At 43.9% G+C, this 20527-nt stretch overlaps 1 protein-coding gene, 1 long non-coding RNA gene and 1 other non-coding gene across 3 annotated transcripts in view; 1 reads left to right on the top strand and 2 right to left on the bottom strand.

Annotated features, from left to right (window-relative positions):
• Nucleotides 1-15199, bottom strand: part of vash2 (vasohibin 2) — a 19307-nt gene extending 4108 nt beyond the window's left edge. Inside the window, exons 1-5 of the mRNA XM_084483931.1 lie at nt 14238-15199; nt 9303-9391; nt 8577-8633; nt 8051-8125; nt 767-1004 (exon numbers count right to left, since the gene is read on the bottom strand). Coding sequence (XP_084340057.1) covers nt 767-1004; nt 8051-8125; nt 8577-8633; nt 9303-9391; nt 14238-14564 — 786 coding nt within the window. The 5' untranslated portion in view covers nt 14565-15199. The remainder of the gene's footprint in view (nt 1-766; nt 1005-8050; nt 8126-8576; nt 8634-9302; nt 9392-14237) is intronic.
• On the top strand, nt 6479-6551 carry AC3HAE_034557 (transfer RNA threonine (anticodon UGU)). The gene has a single exon. It is a non-coding gene; the product is annotated as a tRNA-Thr (tRNA).
• A 2540-nt stretch (nt 15200-17739) lies between the features above and the next one.
• Nucleotides 17740-20249, bottom strand: LOC311364171. Its single transcript, XR_014639139.1, has 3 exons — nt 19856-20249; nt 19742-19773; nt 17740-17793 (listed from the first exon to the last, which is right to left on the bottom strand). It is a non-coding gene; the product is annotated as an uncharacterized lncRNA (long non-coding RNA).
• Between the last annotated feature and the right edge of the window lie 278 nt (nt 20250-20527).

Raw genomic sequence — 20527 nt, forward strand, 5'->3', positions numbered from 1 at the left:
AAAAGTAACTCGACAATCACTGTACTTCTCCTCACCTCTCTCTCTCTCTCTCTCTCTCTCTCTCTCTCTCTCTCTCTCTCTCTCTCTCTCTCTCTCTCTCTCTCTCTCTCTCTCTCTCTCTCTCTCTCTCTCTCTCTCTCTCTCTCTCTCTCTCAACCTCTCCCTCTCTCTGTGTGGCCTGGTCCCTTCCCTCCTCATATTTATCCATTCCATTCCTTAGTAGGATATGGTTCCCCAGCCCTCTACCTTCCTCTGTCCATCCCCCTACTTAATGGCTCATCCCTCTCCTCCTCCTCATCCTCCTCTCTCACCCCTCCTCCTCCTATGCGGACACACTTTTCCCAGCCTATTGTTCCCGGTACAGGCTCTCAAACTCTCCCTGTATTCACCCCTTTCACCCGCTCTACCTCTCTCTATTCCCTCCTTCAGTGCCCACCGGTGTCTCTCCACCGTCCCAAGTGTTAGCCTCTCTCTCTCTCTTCTCTCTTCCCCCAGTTTCTGCCGGTGTCCCTCTACCTTCTTCAGTGTGTGCTGGTGTCTCTCGTAGGAGCTCTAGCTGTTTCTCTCTTGGCCTCCCCCTGTGTCTGCAAGTGTCTCTCTACCTAGACCAATAACTGACTCACTCTCTCTCTCTACCCTTCCCCCCCCAGTGTTTGCGGGTGTCTCCCTACCTTCTTCAGCGTGTTCTGGTATTGCTTGTAGGAGCTCACTCTCTCTCTCTCTCTCTCTACCCTTTCCCCCCCAGTGTTTGCGGGTGTCTCCCTACCTTCTTCAGCGTGTGCTGGTATCTCTTGTAGGAGCTCTCGAACTCGGACACCAGCTCGCCCAGGGTGCGGTACGCCAGCGGCTTGTCCATCAGGTCGCGGCGCCGGCTCATGCCCAGGGAGCCGTAGCGGCCGTTGCAGTACACGCCCAGCACCACGTGGTGGAAGCAGTGGCCCGAGAACTGGGTCTTGAAGCTGATGGGGAAACGCTCCAGGGAGGTCAGCCCGTTGGTCAGGTAGCTGGAGGGCGTCCGTTAAGGAGAACCCTGTCGCTGGATTGGTTGGATTTGGTCAGCACGGGCGGGTTCCCGACATGTGGGTCGCGTCACCCTGTAGGGCCCAGCCTCTTTGGAATGTTGGTCCCAAGTTGGCCGACATTTTTGCCAACCGCCAACGGCCGGGAGTGGCACACTATCCCCATGTGTGTGTTTGATGGTGTGTGTTGGGGCAGTGTGCAAGTGCCTTGATATTGTACTGGTTGGATTTGGTTGAGTAGTGTGTTAGAACAGGTGGGTTTTCAACACGTGGGTCACGTCACCCTTTCAGCGTCGATCAAGAGGGTCACAGGGAGATATTGCATTGGTTGGTTTCAGTTCTGTGGTAGGACAGAACTGGCGGGTTCTCAAAATGTATGTAGAGCCTGTGGAGGATTCAGTCATGAATAATATTCTACAAATGGTTCAGTTTGTTGCTGAACCGGTGGTTTTTGAGGAGGTGGTTTCTCAACCTGTGGTCAGCGTTCCTCAGCTTCTTCAAGATTCCAATTTGAATTCACTGTCTTGCTGTTAACTGCAACCCAAACCACATCATCTGCCATGATGAAACCAATCTTGAACTACTATCTGGATCCCTACTACTCAGCCACGGATCATTAAGGAGCATGCAGGGCTTAGGGCATCTAGCGCAAGGATTCCTTCCTTTGTACACAACAAGAAATGTTTGGATGGAGCCCAGCATCACCATATAAACCACTAGACTAGGCTAGCATGATTTTATCTCAGCGCTTGACGGCCCAGATGAGGCTCAGCAGCAGCAGTTAGCCCTGGTGGAATGTGGTCGTTCTGGACGAATCCCAGTAGCTAGGAGCAGACGGGCTGCATTCCAATAGGTTCTGTCCTCTGGCAGGGTGATGCTGGGACAGGAGCACTTTGGTTTGGGCCGCATTCCATAGCCAAAGCTATCATAGTGTGACATTGGGATCTTGTGGATCAGTATAGCCGAGAACGAACTACGTTGGCAGAAATTGAGACTCGACATGTGGACAGAGTACTGCCAAAGAGCGATGAGAAGGATACAATTAGTGTGTATAAATATATACTTGTTATGTGTATATAAACATGTATCTGATGCTTTTCTATCTTATAAAATTAGAGAAATGGGAGGAAGGAAAGGAGGGAGGGAACGAGGGATGGATTGAAATGCAGGAGGGAGAAAGATCACTCAAAGACCGGCAAAACTATGACACGCTGAACTAAATGTGTGTGTGTGTATACGTTTGCGCGTGTGTGTATGTGTGTGTCTGTATGCGTGTGTGTGTTTGTGTGTGTGTCTGTATGTGTTTGGCTGTGTGTGTGTGTCTGTATGAGTGTGTGTGTTTGTGTGTGTGTCTGTATGTGTGTGTGTGGATACGATAATGTGTACTGCAGATAGTATTACCAGCAGATGGTGGCTCTGTGTGTTGTGGTAGACTAGTGGCAGACCTCTTCAGGCCAGCACACTTTATGTGTGTGCCCATAATAACACATGTAGCCTGTATACCCGCCTGGGTCCACACACACACAGACACACAGACACAGACACACACACACACACACACACTGAGATTTGGCTTGGGCTTTCTGCATCTCTTTTTCAGCAAACCATCTGGTCTGTTTTAAATCCAAATGCAAATCTTGATACGCAACAGAGAACCTACTTTATCCGTTTATCCTTGTCCTCAATGGATCAACATTTTTTTCTTCTAAAATAGTGGAGGCCGGTTGTTCCCTTCTGTTGATTTAGAAATACAGTATTTTTCTTAGTGGATCTCAGTCTTAACCCGGGCTAGCTAACTTGCTACGTTTAAGGGAAACTATACTTGTATTTGTACATTTCAATCTCACAAAACCCAGACAAATACTAAGTCCCCATCAAATACAATTACAATCATTCTCTTCCCTTAAATCCACCCAGAACTTTCTCCTTCACTGACAAACTGTAGCATCTGTTTTCCAGTCTGTCTGGCAGTCTGTCCCTGTCTATCCCAGAGTCCCTCTGTCCATCTTGGACTTTGCTCTTCTTTGTTATCAGTTGCTCTGTGCTTCCTCATCTGCATTCTGACCTCAAAACAATCCTCAGCACAAGCCAAAACTCAACCGACAGACTCTCCATCTAACCTGACGTTAAAAACACGTAACGTCCAACACAACCTTCCAGCACCATACAACAGAGAAACAACAAACCTTTCCTCCAGCAGGGGCAGAGCCTGCTGTTCAGGTTGAATATTGGCTAGTTGTCAGAAATAGAAGGCATTAGCCTGCCATTCCAAAACAAAATCATCTGAATAAATGTCTGATGTTACCTACTCTAATCCCATTCAAATGTCCTTCTCACTCTCTGTTTGTGTAAAAGAGGTTGAACCATTTCCCATTCAGGGACCCAAACAGCATTAAACCACAACAATAACAAAACTAAATCCAGAACAGCTAGACAAAGGTTTGTGTGTGTGTGTGTGTGTGTGTGTGTGTGTGTGTGTGTGTGTGTGTGTGTGTGTGTGTGTGTGTGTGTGTGTAGCATGAAATGCACGTTCTACACAACGTGTCACAGTCACACTTACTGTTACAACCCTGTTTACACACACACACACACACACACACACACACACACACACACACCAGACACACTTTAAAACTGCCATCTACATCAATTGTAACCCGTTTTGACGGTTAATTATAGGTACTGAGTAGTTGTGAAGATTTTTCCACTGTAAAATGTTGAATCAACTCCAGAAAGTGGTACGATATGCTGAACCATGCACATTTCCAACTGATATTTTAGTATGGAAAGTATAGAGAAAAAAAAGATACACATAAGATATATTTTCTCAGTAGAGCAATCTGTTGAGCTAGGCTTTCATTTCTCCAGCCAAGGCAGTTGGTTGGGAGCTGTGGTTAGACTTTGGATGAGAGCGAGTGAGAGAGAAAGATATGGAAAGAGAAAGAGAAAGAGCTTCTCGCAACTGCTACGACCTCTGACCTCCAGTCAACTGTCAGAGATTAATGCAATGGCCAAGCATCACAATGCATGACTCACTGTGACTGCTTTCATCCTCTGCATGCCCTAAATAAATATAGGAACATAATTATAACATTGATCCCGGCTTCTCTCAACTTCTATTCCTTTCTTTTAGTTATATCCACTAATTAAATAAATAATAATATGAATATATATATATGTCTTTCTTCTGTCCCTTCATTCTTTTTTTCTTTCCCACTGTCTTACCTACTTGTATTTCTCATTTGCTCTTACCCTCTCTACATTTCTATCTATCTTCCTTTCTTTCCTTCCTTTTCTCTTTCTCCCATACCTCATTTTAGTCTCTCTCTCTCTCTCTCTCTCTCTCTCTCTCTCTCTCTCTCTCTCTCTCTCTCTCTCTCTCTCTCTCTCTCTCTCTCTCTCTCTCTCTCTCTCTCTCTCTCTCTCTCTCTCTCTCTCTCTCTCTCTCTCAGTATGGAAAATAGCAGAGCCTCAGTGAGGGTACTGAGCTAAATGTGGAGGACCACAACAGGAAGTAGCCTTAGCCATCAAGTCTAATTACAGTGTTGCTGAATCTCACACTTCACAGGCATGCACTTAAACAGCAGGGCCTGCAGTGAACTACAGAAGCATTTTTCTTCTGTAGAAATGGTGTGTCTTTGTTCAACCGCTTTACTTTATTGGTGGACACTGTGCTCTGCCAATTCCAACCACAGTTTTCAAATGGCGGAAACTGGGCCTCCCAGTACCACCCTCGTCTTCTACTGGTGGATGTTGGGAGCCACCCAGGACAACAACAGTCTTCAACCAGTAGTGATAACGTTGCTTACTAAAGAGAACTACACCAGTAAGAGATGTACTGTTGTACAGCCCTATACTGAAGTCATTCTGGGGCTTCAACTGGTAACCATCTGTTAACGTGCTTGCTGTCATCATCATCATCTAAAACTCTGAATTTCTGTGTGTGCATGGATCGATGTGTGTGTGTGCGTGCAAGTGTGATCGTGCCATGAGTGTGCTGACAGTGCTGTTAGGTAACACTGCTTTTAAAAAGCAGTGCTGACAGCTCCACTAAAGCAGTATTGTAAATGGTCATTATGTCTAATGGTAGAGCCCCCACTGACCCCAGACTAGCCACCATACTAACCACAAATCCTTCCCCTATGGTATGGTCTTTTATTTATCCTTTCAAATAACTTGCTTATTTAATCATTGATAGATCAGTAAAATAAGCTATCTTATGTCCAGCTGGCCTGGCCATATCCAAGGGTATGTAGTGTATTGTAGTGTGTGTTGTATGTTCTCCACGTTATGTCTGTTGGTGTCTGATGTATGGACTACTTGCTGTCATATGTTTGTTGTCCTGTCATGAAGTGCCTGGCGACTGTGCCGCAAACCCAACTGCCCCACGGGGATAATAAAGTTATCTACTACTACTACTACCTTCCTACTTTTACTGTCTATTTCTCCCTCACACACAGACACACACACAATACACACATTCCTTCATATCTAACAGCGAGTGCCAAAACTTCTTTGCTCGCTGGATTTCTGTGTCCCCTCCAGTTCTGCGTCGCCATGACAACCGGTGTGCGGTGCCCTGGTTCTTCCCCACTCTGGGAAGCCCAACTTGGCCAAGCATCCCCCGCCCTACATACTGACTCAGATGGAGACGAGCTGTGACCGCTCGGTAACCCGCGGCAACCGCATCCGAGCGACATCACACAGCTCTTGGAAGCAGGCTGACACACAGACCCAAACACACACACACAAACACACTGTCACACCACACACACACGATTCTAATGACCTTGATCGACAAGGGCCGCATCCCATTTACTCGTCCTTCCTGTCCATCTAAGTAAATATAACTATAAAATATTAACTATAAGTGATAAACAATGCTATGCCAAGGAAGGAAAAAAACGGTTATAGAGTAGTCTCTTTGTGGTGCGGGGAAATGTATGTTATCTCTTAATCATTCCCTTTTCTGACTTATTTTAATTAACTGTCTCTGGGTGTCGAGGGGTTTCTTACACACTGAACCAAACGAGCATCCGACACGAGTCCTTTTAGACAGCCAGTGTGAGAAGCCTGCGACGCTAACGCAGAATGTGTCGCTATGCACCGTGAATTCTCCTCAGGCGGTAATATATCTTGAGACATACGGTGGCAAGTGGTGGGGGGGCAGGGTGGGGGGGTGGCAGTGGGAGAAAAACGTGTTTTTCGGGGTTGTGAATCTGAACAACCAGCCTCACTCTCACAGCCTGAGCCGGGAGACGATGTGGTTAGAATTATTATTATTTATTTTTCTAATGATTATTCTAAAACTCCATTAGTGTTTACTATGTGGATCAGAGCCATGTTACACTGAGGTGTGAAGCCGGTGACTCACTGGTATGTATTCAGCCAGGGTGTGGTCCCCCACTGAGTGTCTGTGCTATTTAAAGAAGGCTGTCTCCACCCCCATTACAAGCAAGGGCCCTATAGCTCAGTGGTTAGAGCACTGGTCTTGTAAACCAGGGGTCGCGAGTTCAATTCTCGCTGGGGCCTAGCTGGTCATCTTTTTCAGTCAGCCAGATCCTGGTAACCTGGGAAAAGGTGACACTTCCTGTGCACACTGGCACACACACACATAGACAAAAGACAGAAGCAAAGACACAGGCATTCAACCGGGATCAACTCGACATTCTCTCAGTCATCGACCATCCCAAACAATCTCCTCCGGTCTGGTGATAGTTAAATAGCCTTCGATTTCTGTTATGCTCTCAGAGGGGGAAGCAGGAATGAATGATGCTGGTACGGACGGACACTAATCTAACCCACAGGCAAAGCCAGGGAAACACCAAGAAAGAGCTGAAGGTTTAAAGATTGAAAAGGCTGCTCCAGGCTAGCCAGCTTTGGCGATTTAACGTTGCTCTATTTAACATTATTTCTCCACACCAGATTCCTGCTTTTTTTCTTTTCTTCATACAGGTCCCTCTCTCTCTTTCAACTAAATTAATCAAAAAATCATGCTTTTAAAAAAAATAATGACGATTAATCGTGCAAATATCCACACCCTTTTCCAGGGGTGGTGTACATTCACACATTAAGTCTAACTAAATCTCATCTAGACACAACTTTAAATAAAATACAGAACAATAGAACCACATAACTTTTATCCGGGGACGACAATATTAAGTATGGAAATTATGAGTTGCCACAATAGGTTTACAACACTAAATATATAAAAAATTATCTTGCAAATGTCTCAATATATTTTGATATCCAATTCGTAATACAATAAAGAGACACATTTACTGATCATATTTCTGACACCATAGCAGCAGAAAAGCAAACACAAACATTAACAAAATAACACATAAACTACGTGTGGTGTTGATTTAGTCGTACACCAACTCGAGGGTATTTTAGGACTAAGGAGAAATTAAATATTAGGACTATACTCATGTTACACCGACCATCAGCCTCAGAGATTGAAATCAAGCCCTAAAGGGTAAGGTGGGGTGTGGGGGGTTAAGTTTGGAGCAGGCTTGTTGCCAAGCAACGAGATTCAGTCGGAGCTGGAGAAGAACCATTTGAGCAAAATGTCTCATTGATTTCACCCGCAGATCACAAACTAGCCTGCTGGCCTCCACACTAGAGGGAGAGAGACATAGACAGAGAGTCAGAGAGAGGAAGAGGGATTGAGGGAGATGAACAGAGAGAGAGAGAGAGAGAGCGAGAGAGAGAGAGAGAGAGAGAGAGGCCGAGCGAGAGAGGGAGATGGACAGAGAGAGAGAGCGATGGACAGAGATAGAGAGAGCGAACAAGGCAGAGAGAGAGAGAGAGAGAGAGAAAGAGTGTGTATACATCCGTGTGTGTGTTTGCATGCATACACTGTGGCCGTTTGTTGTTGTGTGTGTGTGTGTGTGTGTGTGTGTGAGTGTGCATATGTATGTGTGTTTGAGAGTATGGCCAAGTGCCAAGACCAGGGGTGTATCCATGGGCAGGTGGGTGAATATATCAACTATATTTTTTTATATATTCAGGTTGTTGGTAAAGGATACATGCCCAGGATGACGGCTTCCAGGCATTTGATTGGCAGAGACTCTCTGATCATCTCCCTCGCTGTCTCCATCAACCTGCAGGGGCAAGAGAGGTAGAGAGAGAGAGAGAGAGAGAGAGAGAGAGAGAGAGAGAGAGAGAGAGAGAGAGAGAGAGAGAGAGAGAGAGAGAGAGAGAGAGAGAGAGAGAGAGAGAGAGAGAGAGACAAGGTAGAAAATTACCTAACTAGAAAATTAAATAAAATCATAAACTTAAGTGACTGATGTGATATTATTAAAACACACGTTGTCCCTTCCCATTAGAAATAAGTGTCTATCTATAAGTAGTCTCTCTAGTGTTGTCTTACTTCCCATAATAACTTCCCACCTTGGCAAAAAAACAGCAACTGCACCATTTCCGAGCCCCCTACTCCTACCACACACAGTAACCATCTGTATGACTAATGCATAAGTGCACCACTCAGTGTCCTGGCTGGATGTGTTAGGGGCAGGCAGTGTGTGGATGAATGTGTGTTTCGGTTCCACTTACCCACAGAGAGGTCGACTCTTCTTGATCTCAAAGAACTGGGTTCCCGTGTGGTTGTATCTACGCAGGCTGTTAGGGACAGGTTCAGCCACTATCATCTGGATAAATCCTCAGATTAGATTATAGCATTCATCTATGTGCCTGTATCTATGCTGTATCTATGCAAGCTAGTGGCTGTTCTGTGTCTGCCCTGTCCGTCTGTGTCTCAATTTGTGCATCCGTCAATCTATTTGTCTTTCCTGTCTATCACTTTAGGCAGGCAGACGAGACAGCCATTTTTTTGAAAATCGCTGTTGACAACCGTGTCCCTTTTCTCAGGCCAGACTGCAATAACCTCTGACCATAACCCTCTCTGAGTCTGCAGTGGCTTCCCCTACTGTTAGAGTCACACAACTATTAACTTCACCTGACAGCTTCCCTCACCATGATAACAACAATGTGTGTGTGTTACACTTTAGTTTCCCTTTGACAACGACCTCCCTTTAACTTTCGTCTAATAACCGTGAATTGAGTGTGTGTGTGTGTGTATTCTTGCATGCATATGTGTTTGTGTGTATGTCTGTACATTCAACTCTGTCTGCATGTGTGTGTGCATGTGTGAATGTGTTTGTGAATGTGTGTGCATGGTGTGTGTGTGTGTGTGTGTGTGTGTGTGTGTGTGTGTGTGTGTGTGTGTGTGTGTGCATGTGTGCGTGCATATGTGTGTGTACACGCAGGTGTCAAGGATACTGCAGGGTCTTCATGTAATTCTGGACGGCCAGCAGCCAGTCTGGGACGGACATAGACGGCCTGAAGTTTGGTAGAGAGGGCACAGTATGCTGCAGAGAGAGAGAGAAAGGGAGAGAGAGAGTGAGAGAGAGAGAGAGAGAAATAATGCAAAGAGGGAAAGAAGTGGGAGAGGGTAAGAAGATGGTAAGTTCACCAATCACTGATTTGCAGTCTTAGATACATAGATGTCTCATTTATAATATACCTAAAACAGACTACAACCATGAGGTTGAGTAGAAGTAATGGATCGGATATTTATGCTGCATTTCGGCTTCAACCATACAACTTTTATTTTCCGAACATCTAAAAATAATATTTAAAAAGTTCCATGGAAAACTAGTCATAGTCGGGTTAGAGAGGAAATCAGTGGTATCATACAATGTATCCTAACCTCGGGAAGTTTGGGGCAAGAAAAACAACAAGTGACTCAGACCAGCTGACAATTCCTGTCTGTTGACCAGACGGACTACACACACAATGATCACACCGCTGGGAGACACACGGCACTGTGCTCTGTGTAAAGTGAGTTTATCACACTTTCCATATGTTGTTGTGTATTTGCCAGTGATATATATTTCTGTGAAATGGCTTCTGTATAAAAATTCATGTGTGTGTGTGTGTGTGTGTGTGTGTGTGTGTGTGTGTGTGTGTGTGTGTGAAAGTGCTTAAATGTGTGTGAATATATGCATTGAGTGTTTGATAGGTTTCCATTTGTCTCATTGCCTGGATTAGTATTCACATCGGCTTGGTTTGAAAGGGGGACCTGGGATTTACATAATAATGTATTTGATCTGTATCAATGTATTCATATAGGATTATAAAGAGCCGGTAGTTTTGGTGTTAACAGAGGCTCATGTGTAGCAGACAGTCACATGTCTGTGTAAGCTATGTGTAATAAATGAGGAATCTTCACAGTGATCTTAGCCGTCTCCAGAGAGATGTGGGTTTGAGTTGGAGACCTGATTCAGTTGTTCAACAGATACATCCCCTGATGCACACACACATACAGACACATGCACAGACACACACAAAAAGAGGGAAAACACGTATACACAAACGCACGCAGATAAACCATGCATGGAAAAAGTTAAAATATTTACACACACACACACACACTCCTGCTTTCTGATGGGTCAGGCAGAGGAGAGATCCTGATCTCTTTAATCTTTCTATTCTCTTTCTGTCTATCTCATTACTCCCTCTATCTTCGGAGGTGGAGATAAACAAAGGTGAACAGAGGTCAAAGGATTTGGCTGTGACAGTAGTTAGACTAGTCTCTCTCTCTCTCTCTCTCTGGCCACATTGCTTTGGGATACAGCTGTTGATATCTGATAGCTGATATGAGATTGCTAGGAAAAGTAGGACATTTTCACTGTCATTATTATTTGAATAATGTACAATAATTATTGTACTGTGTATTTGATAAATAAAATGAAACGGTGTCTAATCATCCTGTGCTGGACGGGTCACAATGGCGTGGCACAACAGGAAAATAAAGATTCATTCATTCATTCATTCCGGCAATTGATGGCACTGAGGTGGTTACAAAAAAGAATGGGAGCCAATAGGGCTTGTTCATCGCGACATAACATTGCAATGTCTGCTGCAATTTTAGGAGCATGTGAGCATTGAAATATGGTGCAGAATAATAAACCAATAATCCCATGATGCATTTGGATGTACAAGCCCTACACATCTGCCAACCTGGCCCACAGCTCGGCCAACATCCGCTTTTAAATGCTAACTGTCTAATATTTTCTTCCTCATTATGGCCAAATCATGAGATGAGTAGCCAATCAGAAACAGGCACACACGTTGATAGAGATCTGCAGTGGGACAGACTCTTTAAATAATTAATGGCCTTGGTAATAGACATGGATATATTTTCACAACAAAAGTCCACGTTCCTGTCCTCCTTACAGTAAGTATCCCATTATCTCTCAATCTATTTTATTACAGCCTTCCTTCCATTCCTACCCCCCTTCCTCTCATATCCTCTCTCTCACTCCATCTATCCTTCCTCTCTCTCTCTGGTCACCAGCTGTCCCGGTGAGGCCTGTGGGGAGCCGTGGGCTCCAGTAGGAACCTGATGCCCAGCTTGTGATATCTCCCCCTGGGCTCTAACAGTTGCTGGTCTGTCATGGTTGTAGGGGCTCCGGTACTGAGTTTGAGTAAGCAAGCTCATGTTGGGTGTAGCATGTTAGGTAGGCTAACAGCCCTGGCCGGGGATATTAGACAAACACAACCCAAGTTTTCATTTGTTGTCGGTTTTGACTGGTGTTTTGGAAAATACAGTATATAAACCCAAGTCTTGTTTTTTTTGTCTTTATAGACACACACACACACACACACACAGATCATGTTTCTTACTATCTCTTAAAAGGATATCCTAGGGCATACTATTTGTAAGACTTCCTGGTTCTTGTGTCTCAACAGCTCATGTGTCTAACAAAAGGAGGTGTCCGTCACTCTCAGCCAGCCATTGGTCAAGATAAGTCCTGTTGATTACCTTGTTCATTAGGCAATCAATAATATTGATTGGAAGATACATCACACCACAAATTAACACTACACGCAAAGATGGTCACAGATACCTTGTGTGCACCTGTGTTTGTTCTAGAGAAGTGTAATGTAAGAGAACGCATTATGTAAAGGTATTCCGTATGCTGGGCAATGTAGCTTGTTTCTTTTTTTAGCATGTTTAGATATTCTGCATATATGGTATGAGGCTTGAGCGAAGATCCAGACAGGAAGATTGCCTTTAGGATATTCTCCCTGCACCTTAAACCTCTCCGGGACATCGCTAGACCTTAAGAGATCAACCTCCCACGCTATCATCAAGCATTCAGGAAGAAATTATTCTAACCAATCACAATGAGTGGGTCAAATAACGGCTGCTTGCTTCTCTTCTCTGTGCCTCTCCTACAGAGAGGTTCATCGTCCGGAACCGGCAGTTCCAGTCCCTCCAACACCAGCGTTAGGTGTTGGAGGTGTAGGACTCCATGGCCGGATTACCTATTGCATCTTAGTCTGTGATTCAAATACATTACTGCATTCATGGAGTCCTATCACCAAGTCTTTGAAAAATAGTTCTGGAAGTGAACTTCTCTGTATGAAGGTAGAGGATGCTAGCATCCATAACATGTCGCCATGTTTAGATACTTGATTCCGTTTAACATGTCAGGCTGACTCAATAGCATGCTAATGAACTCTGCTAGCTGGGGACTGGTGTAAAAAGTAATTCTCTGACACCCAGCCAGTCTTAGTCAGGGTCAACAGGGTTCGCCAAACTAGATGCCACCAGTTCTCGTTCTGCTCCTGTGTGTGTGTGTGTGTGTGTGTGTGTGTGTGTGTGTGTGTGTGTGTGTGTGTGTGTGTGTGTGTGTGTGTGTGTGTGTGTGTGTGTGTGCATTTGTGCATGTGTGTCTCCTCCAGGACCTTCGACATGGACTGCTTTGTTCCCCGTTGAGGCCCCCGCGCGAAGCAACTGTTGCTATCTACAGATTATCCACCATTAGGGGGGATTAATTGGTGACGGTGCCAACCTTTATAGACCGCTAACAGGGCACGGTGGGAGGGGGCCACGTGAGGCCAGTGTTTGTTTAACCATCTGAACATTTAGCCAATCACAGGGCTTGCCACAGTATGTGTGTTTGTGAGGTTTGTGTAGTGGTGACTTAAGGCATTTTCCATAACCGTCACAGAGCACCACAGGTTTCTCTTTCTCTCAAAACTCCAAGTCCTTACAATACTTAAACAATTCATAATGTGATGTCCTTTGAACATTATTACGCAATTATTATTATACATGCTGCGTACATGTGTCATTTTATTATCAGTGAGAACATGCACATGTGTTATATCAATGTAATATATATATACTAACCTTAAAAGGTGCCAGCTACACTCTCTCTCTCTCTCTGGCTCTCTCTACCATTCTCCTGTCTAACTTAACCTGCACCTTTCTAATTCTTTAGTTATCTTAACACCCGGGCCAGTGTATCACCTGCTGTAGCCACGGGAACCACGCAACGTTGACACCACACACGCAAACGCTCACACACACAGTTATCAGGTTACATATCTGCATTTGGGCCAGGCAGCATTCACAAACTGTTAGCCATTAGAGCAGGCGTTTTATGTTTCCATGGAAAGAGAGAAACATGGCTTTCATTTGGATAGAACTGTCAAACGTGGCTAAAGGAGAGAGGGCGCGGTCAACAATGCTATTAATCTCATAACTGGTGGTGTTTCTAACCTGTCCCCCTCCGCTTCCCGGTAGGTACTATCGGTGGACACTGGGAGCTGCCCAGTAAAACCACAATCTCCTTTTGGTGCACACACACACACACACACACACACACACACACACACACACACACACACACACACACACACACACACACACACACCTCTGCAAAAAAAACAGCTTTACTCGGCCAACTGAATGAAACTTGAGCTGCCACACACTCATCCATCCTGCTATTGTCTTGTCAGTCAACAATGAAAAAACCCGCGACCGAACGACCCTATTCCAAGCCCACCCACCCCACAACCATGGTGAACTCTCACAAAGAGTAAAATCACAAAAAGATTGCTTCCAACATTTGAACATCTGTAACGGTCGGTCGGTCCTATCGGACGTACACTATATTGAAGGGGTAGTTATGTGAGTAAAAAGTAGTCTAAGTTTATTTCAATAAAAAGATATAGGCCTAACACAATAAAAAAAAATATTGGATGCACGTATACTTTCAGCACTGTAGAGGTAGCTTGGGCAGTAGGTCTGTCTGCCGTGTGTTATTACGCAGGTGAACTGATTTTTAACATGATATGAATCAACTGTCACTTTACTTACAATATAGTATGATCTACCAGTATAATCAGCCCGCTTACTTTAGGAGGATATGCAGCATTACGAATCCTGTCCACCATCTCCTGGCCCTCGGGATGCACGTTAGCGACGTGCGTCCACATGCGCTCCCAGGTGAGGGTCTCGATGGGGAACCCGGTCCGGTTCACGTAGAAGAGCACCCCGCCGTCCTTCTCCTCCTCCTCACCTGGCGACCGGGGGCTGTTGCTTGCCGGGGACGCGGACGACTGCTCCCCGCCGCCGGTACCGTAGCGGAGGAGGCAGTGGGAGCTGGTGCTCTTGGACCGGCCGTGCCTGCTCAGCTTGACCGGCGACGTGCCGGACCGGCTTGGGGAGTTCGGCCCGGTCATCGCGCCCAAGTGCAACACAAGTGACAGTAGTAGACCGCCGGCGGGGTTAAAAAATCCTCATTGTTTGTCCGTTGTATTCCTGGTACATGTTGATATACTCCACATCCACGGTTTCCCTTGGCAATAACATCAAAAGGCTACCATTAAGAGTAAGAGCCCGCATTGCCATTTCACATCATCAAGTTACACAAGGGACCAGGTGGTTAATACGATCAATGTTGCTGGCAATGCAGCAAATTTGCTTTTGTTGGGACAATCCCACCGTTTACGCGTTTCTCACTGACTACCTACTGTGAAATACTGAAAAACGTCCGATTTTAAAGGCACTCGAAGCAGGCGAAGTTGCACACAGCCGTCGTTAAGTCCGTTTCCCTCACGCCGTGGTAACTTCTACCTTCCTAATCTTTACTCCTTGGTCTTTTCCTACCCTGCGGGGGTCGTCGACTCCCATCGCCGCCGTCCAGAAAATTGAGCCCCGTAACGCATTCCTGTTCACCAGCAGCCTGTATGGCACCTATCGATTCAACTGTTTCTCTAAAAAAAAATCAGGTCTTCATCTATGACTAAAATCCTTTAATTCCTCATCTCAGGGTTTAATCTTTGTAGTGTATTAATCGATAATACTGTCACTGTTGTTCTGGAGGATTTCGTATCCCCGGCAGCCGGGAATGGGTTCCGTGAGTTCTCATTGGTCGAATCAACAAAGAAGGGCGGGAATAAGAAACTGTCAGACCATATTTGGAACATATGCCGACCTGTCATTGGTGTGTGTCGTAAATGAAGGCGTCAACAAGTGAAGGTTGCAACAAATGGGATTTTTTTTCTTGTAGTATTGGAATTGTGTTGACTATTTCTTCAGAATTGTAATTCTAACTAAACAAATGCATACTATCTATTTTACAGTTTTTATTCAATCGAAATCGATGTTGATGATTAACTTGTAACTGACGTGTGAACGGGTCCGTCCATACATTTGGAAGAAAATGAACCGATAATACTGATCAGAAGTAGAACGTTCCGTTATAGGTCAGGGTGCTCACATCAAAGCAAACAGGGGCATTTTGTTGCAGAAATCTTTAATAAAAAAGCTCACCAAATTACACCCAATACAATTTAACATAATGGCAAAACATAAGGTGTCATGTCAAAAAACACAGTAATACCTACGCGTTAACTAAAATCTTTGATCGGCATCCATCACTTAACCCACATTTACACACGTTGAATGTAACGATTTATGTCATTTCGATTAGGTCTCGCTGTCGCCATTGGTGTTTAATAAGAACATTTATAGAGCTACTTTTTACATGTCCCCATCAGTTTAGTCTATGGCGCCCTCTAAAGGCTATCAAACTACAAGCATTTCCATAAGACAATCGATACTAGACTACTGTATTGATCCCAGTCGGGAAATTCAAGTCAATTATAATTCACCTTAATTATTATCTTTGGTAATTGGTAATTAGCGGTAGGTCTACTGTATGGTAATTAATTGCACTGCTGCGAGCAGGGAAAGTCGCCTACTCTTCTATTGAATACGTCTTCTTCTTACTTCAAACCTGCAAGCAAGGCAAGTACTGTTCTTTCGCACACTTCTTCTTCCCTTTCCGGCACTTTTTTCGGTCTCTATCTACTCACACAAACAAAGACCAAAAATAGGTAGCCTGCTATAGTGGAATAGTGTGCTTAGAATTTTCCAGACAGTAGTTCATATGGCTCTTAAGATAATTAAAGTTAAAGTGAATTAAAAACCCCATGTGTGTTCCAATCAAAATACATAGAAACCAATAAATGGGTATAAACCGCTCCTACTCCCTCAATATTTACACGACATACACATATTTTCAAAATGATAAACATGATGAGCAAATTAAGCAATACCTGTATTACTTTTTAAGATATTAAACTCTTGAATTTTCAAAACAAATCGCACAATACCTTAAGGGACAATAACAGGCTAGGCAAGCTGAGCTCACAAACTGGTCAGAAATAAACTGTTGGTACCATAGAACTAGTTCATACATTCACAAACATACATGAATATACGTACGCATAAGGATACATATACACATATGGGAACATAATGTATGTACACATCGATGAACACACAAATATACACACACATAAGCATGGCATGGCAGTGCAAGTACAATTTCTTCAGGAATTCTAGGTTTTCCAGTATACATTTCCCTCTTATCTTCCCTCATATGAAATCATTCAGCAATTATTGATCCAATTTATTTGAAGTTTAGTATTGATATACTAAACTTGAACACAACCTTAATTGCTACTGCTGGCTGGCTGCTGCTGCTGGCTTTGTTTCATCACATACTCATCCTTAGATGTTTTGTCATTTTGCCCATTTGTTGACGGTGGCGTAGTGTACGTCCACATCACCAGCCTTCTCTCCACATCTGGGAGAGGCCCTCACTGAGGAGTAGGTCACTGCATCGCTGGAATCGTCCTCAACCTATAGTGTGACATGGAATGCTGTTACATGGAATGTCGTGACGTCTTATATCATGACATGGAATAACTGTGATATATCCCACACTATGACATGATGCACGGTGCTGTGACATGATGGTACTACTACAAAGTACCATGTCACATGTCATGAGAGTCATGATACAATGACATACAATGACACCATGCACTGTGATATGTCGTGCGTTATGCAATATCTTGTCCCGTCACACAGTTATGCATATGATTATGTATATCATATGCTGCAACATACATGTGAGTAGTGACACGTTGTGACAAAAAGATAATGCATACTTTTAATGACATTCATTACAGCTGCTAATATTATTTATTCTTGTGGTATGTGTCCACTCCAGGAGACAGTGTACCTGTCCTGTAGCCCCGCTCCTCTGTCCCTCAGGCAGGACAATAGAGGCGTATGTTGGACCTCCGCCCTGATCTCCGTCCACACTGAGATGCTGTGACACAGATAGGAGTTGTAGAGTTATATATATTTGATTCATATTCCATAGATTTTGTATTATTCTCAATTGAATTACTTTCACCCGATTCTATATATTATTTAATATATTATCGATTAATATATGCCACTTCTTTAAGTCATCTCATAATTACATGGATAAATTGAGGGAGGACATTTGTATGTGTGTGTGTGTGTTTGTGAGATGAAAGGATGAATAAGTCTCATCTCATCATGAAGGGCTCCTATGACTGGTACGGTGTCCCTGATCATGTTCAGACCCTGCACCCAGTACAGGAACCCAGTTACTCATCAGCTGGTGACAGCAGTGGTGGTGTCCCCAACCACTTTTGGCCAATGACTCCATTTTTAGATCAAAATAATTTTGTGACCCCAACACATTTTGTGCATCTGCTAATTGTTTATCCCAATTAACCTCTGTTCAGATATTAGTCCCAGTGAATTTCCAACCTTGTAGTAGTTTTCTCATGGTTATGTATGGTGTGTATTTTTTTAATTATAAAAAATGTATTAAATATAATTAATCTCTCACGACCCCATTTCAATATCAAGCGACCCCAAGTGGGGACCAATCCAGAGGCTGGAAAACTTGTAAACTATGTTGTTGTAATAATGCTACTTGATAGCATTATTATTTTGTTATAGCAGACTTTCAATAGGATGATAGAGTAGGCCTGCAAAATAGTCGAGTGATTATAGTGACTTCAAGCCAAAAGCTTCTGGATTTTAACCCCAATGTCTAACTGCAAGATGCCAATATCCCTACCTACCCCTTAATTATCGGGGTGTCTATTCGTACCATGGACCTATAAAGAATGGACACCGGATTGAAACATGGCGGCCATTCATTCCTATGGAAAGTGCTCAGTGGCGCAGGGCAACATCAAGGACAGTATTGCTTCCGCATCATGGGAGCCTAGCCACGCCCTAGTGCATGACGTTCCGGATGTAGAAATATTCTCATTCTCTAAGATTGTTAGCATTGTAGCATCATAAGCGAGAAGTCTGAGCGAGCACAGTCGCATTGTTTACCGACCATGGAAGTATAAATTACTAACCCACCCGATTATTCACTATATGTGATACTATACGTGCACTGAGCCCTCTTGGAGGCCCGGCCGAAACAACATTTGTTTCACTACGACTCCTTTCAGCTGCCCACCCCTCCTTCTCCAGCTAATAAAACTCCTGAGGTGGCGTTTTGAAAAGAAAAAACTTACATTTTAATAGTACATGGTCCAAAGATAATTATGAGCCTTTGATTGATATCCAGGGAAAATTTTCGGAGACACAATCTTGTTCCCCACTTGTATTGGAGTGAACGGGGATATCTACTTCCGGGCCCCATGATTTGAGGGACTCGTCCACAGCCCGCTAAAAAACTGCAATACCAGGCTTGGCCACTGAGCACTCTTGGATTGCGGAAGTAGGCACTGCTCCTGGGGGCCTGATTCGTACCCCTGGTACGAATAGCCTTGGCCACACAGTTGGGCTAAAAACACCCTTTGCGATGCGCATGGGCATCACGCATGCCATTCCCGGACATTCGTGTACTTTGCGCTAACTTTAGTCTGCAGCAGCAGTATTTTTTTTCTATTACATTGTGTGATCAATATGCACAGGTGTGAAAATAGTATACATTGATATTTGCACTGGGGGGGGGGGGGGGGGGGGGGGGTATTAATCTAACACATTTATGTGTGCATATACTGATAATTGTACAAGGGTACAAATAGCATTCACTTCTAATTGCACTAGGGTACAAATAGCATAAACTGATAATTGTACCAGGGGTGCAAATAGCCTCACCCTTATCTTATTCGCTTTGGATTGAAGCAGCTGTTTAAATGACTGAAAAGTATGTTCATGTCCTTTAGAAATTATTCAGATTCTTCATCTCAACATAGCTGTTTGGTAACTTGTTGCACTTACCACACTGCTGTGTGGTAAGTGGTTCCCACGCTGCAGACCTTCATATGTCAAAGAGGAAGTTGCAATTTTCTCATTATCTCGCGTTAGTGATTGTCAAATTATTAACATGCATGCCTGGGGCCACCATGAGTTATAATGCTACGTTGTGTAGCAACGTATAACGCTACATTGTGTAGCATTATAACCACGGAATGCCCCCATACTAATATTGAGCTAGATGGTTTTAATGCTATTTCTTATTCAACCAAATACTTTAAGTTTTGTCTTTTAAACTCACAATGGTTGTGGTGTCCTTTGGCCTCTTGTTTCCTGTGAAGAGAAAGCAATGGCGATATAAACGGCTGAGTACAGTAGACGTGACAACACGATGGTGTCAATGGTCTCCTCTCACCTCTCCTTCTGTGCCAGCGAATGAGGAGAACCAGACCCACGATCAACAGAACCGCTGTACCCAGCACTATCCCTGCTGCTAACCCTGCTCCTATAGGTCCAACTGCAACACAGAAAGAGTTTATGTTCCTCTCGTTAATACTCGGCAGTATCCCAAATGAATTAAGAGCCTACACGGGTAGACATATGTTGAAAACCATATAAAATGACTAAAGGTTAAAACCCGACATAGGCCTACTATATAAATTATATGATGATAGAATACTGAATATTATCCTAGTTTTTATAGTGGTTGACTCCCAGCCAAAAGGTTCTGGGTTGAACCCAAGTTTGAACCCCATATTTTCACTTTTGTGAAACATTTTCACTTTTGGGAAAATGTGTATGTTAATGTTCTTTAGGAATGATGCAGATTCAATATCTCACATTTTATGTTTATGCATTTGCAGACGTGTTGCTGTGAGCCTGTGGCCATCGGTTCACATGCGGCCAGACATTCATCTCTGTCACAGCGTATGGGGAAGTATTTTATGTGCTGAAGTTGTGAAAACGTTGTGTTAGATCATCAGATCATTAACATGCATCCTATGTCCACTATGAGTCAATAGATATAAATATATACTGCTCACTTGGTTTCTAATTTGACTATAGCCTAATAACTAAAAACCTCCTT

The sequence above is a fragment of the Micromesistius poutassou genome (assembly GCF_964030765.1).
Source record: "Micromesistius poutassou genome assembly, chromosome: 19".
NCBI lineage: Eukaryota > Metazoa > Chordata > Actinopteri > Gadiformes > Gadidae > Micromesistius > Micromesistius poutassou.